The sequence below is a fragment of the Trichoplax adhaerens genome, genomic scaffold (assembly GCF_000150275.1).
Source record: "Trichoplax adhaerens TRIADscaffold_808 genomic scaffold, whole genome shotgun sequence".
NCBI lineage: Eukaryota > Metazoa > Placozoa > Uniplacotomia > Trichoplacea > Trichoplacidae > Trichoplax > Trichoplax adhaerens.
Window position 1 is genome coordinate 3,684 of NW_002061359.1, and position 1,358 is coordinate 5,041.

The 1,358-nt window shown below is 33.0% G+C and overlaps 1 protein-coding gene across 1 annotated transcript in view; it reads right to left on the reverse strand.

The window, feature by feature from the left end:
- The window catches only part of TRIADDRAFT_62781 (uncharacterized protein), a gene marked incomplete at both ends in the record, with an annotated part of 2,484 nt that extends 1,164 nt beyond the window's left edge, over nt 1-1,320 (reverse strand). The window contains 3 exons of the mRNA XM_002118734.1: nt 28-521; nt 563-801; nt 1,173-1,320. Coding sequence (XP_002118770.1) covers nt 28-521; nt 563-801; nt 1,173-1,320 — 881 coding nt within the window. The remainder of the gene's footprint in view (nt 1-27; nt 522-562; nt 802-1,172) is intronic.
- Between the last annotated feature and the right edge of the window lie 38 nt (nt 1,321-1,358).

The following is a 1,358-nucleotide window of genomic DNA, read 5'->3' on the forward strand; positions in this document are numbered from 1 at the left end:
TAACGGAAGGCGTTGTATAAAATGAACCTATCATTTGTTTGCATCCTTTGTTCACATTCATCTATTCTCGTTTTGCAATCATCTAATGTTTTCGGTTGCACACTTAGATCAGACAGAGTCCTGATTAAACCATGAGTTGCTGGTTGCCACTTCTCATGTAACTCCTTAATAATTTCTGATTCCTGACTTCCACTGCTAGTTCTTTTTCGTTTAGTCTTTTTAATAGGCACATTGAGAAATGATATTCTGGGTATTTTAGGGATATCATCTGTGTTTATCTCCGGGAAAGCAGTTTCTAGCTTTCTCATAACTTCACTATTCATCAAGGAAACATACACATTATCGTTGTGTTTAAGACATCTTACATACAGATCTATCCAATACTTCGCGTATCCATGTATTGCTTCATTTACGATTTTTACCATATGGTCTGTGTCGTCAGTGCCTAAATAGTTCATATTTTGAAAAACAAAAAAGCTTTCTTTAATTCTGTCATAGTCTATTAATTGAACAGAATCCATCTCCATTTGTTAAAGTAAAGATTATTAATGTGTCCACTAACAAGTTTGGCCTCTAACTGGCTAGCTACTTCTAATGATGGAGTTACTTTAGGCATCCACATTGAAACATGTGATATTTTAAATTTTCCGTCATCAATATTACTATCTTTTAAAATGTAGTTAGCTGTGGCAGCCCTATCGAGTTGTAAAGTATGTTTAACACCTCTAAATACTGTATCGACATCTTTACAGAATCCAAATATAGAACTTAGAGGTATTAAAAGTGATATTTGTTTATCACCTGTTAATAGTTAATAGAAATTACTATGTGTGAATATTAGTTGTCACCTCTTTAAGTATACTATAGTGCACAGAGTCTACAACAAGTATGATTAGGCTATTAATAAAATTACAATTAACGAGTACCTAATAAATAAAGATTAACAACTAATAAAATCTTAATTACTGAAAATAACGCTACGATTAATTTACGGAGTCTGTACTTCGTCACAGGTATGCATTCTAGACTTAGGTTCTGCAGCGAAGCAGCAGAAAGAAGTAAGATATTAAATTAGTGCTTGCGAATTTTATCCAAATGTTTTTAAAATGCTACATACATAAATTTCACTTCATTGACTACATCATTGCATACAATACCGATTGGGATCTTACCATCGTACTTAACCAGAACATGCATCGCTTTAGTATTCATAGATTCTCTCATAAAAAATTGCCAATCACTAAAAGTCACCACAATTTCTTGCGTTTTCTCCGCTGTCTTTTCTTTGAAAGTTTCAACACTATGTGGATCATATACCATTAATTGCTGCACCACTTTCTCAACTTACTCTACGAATT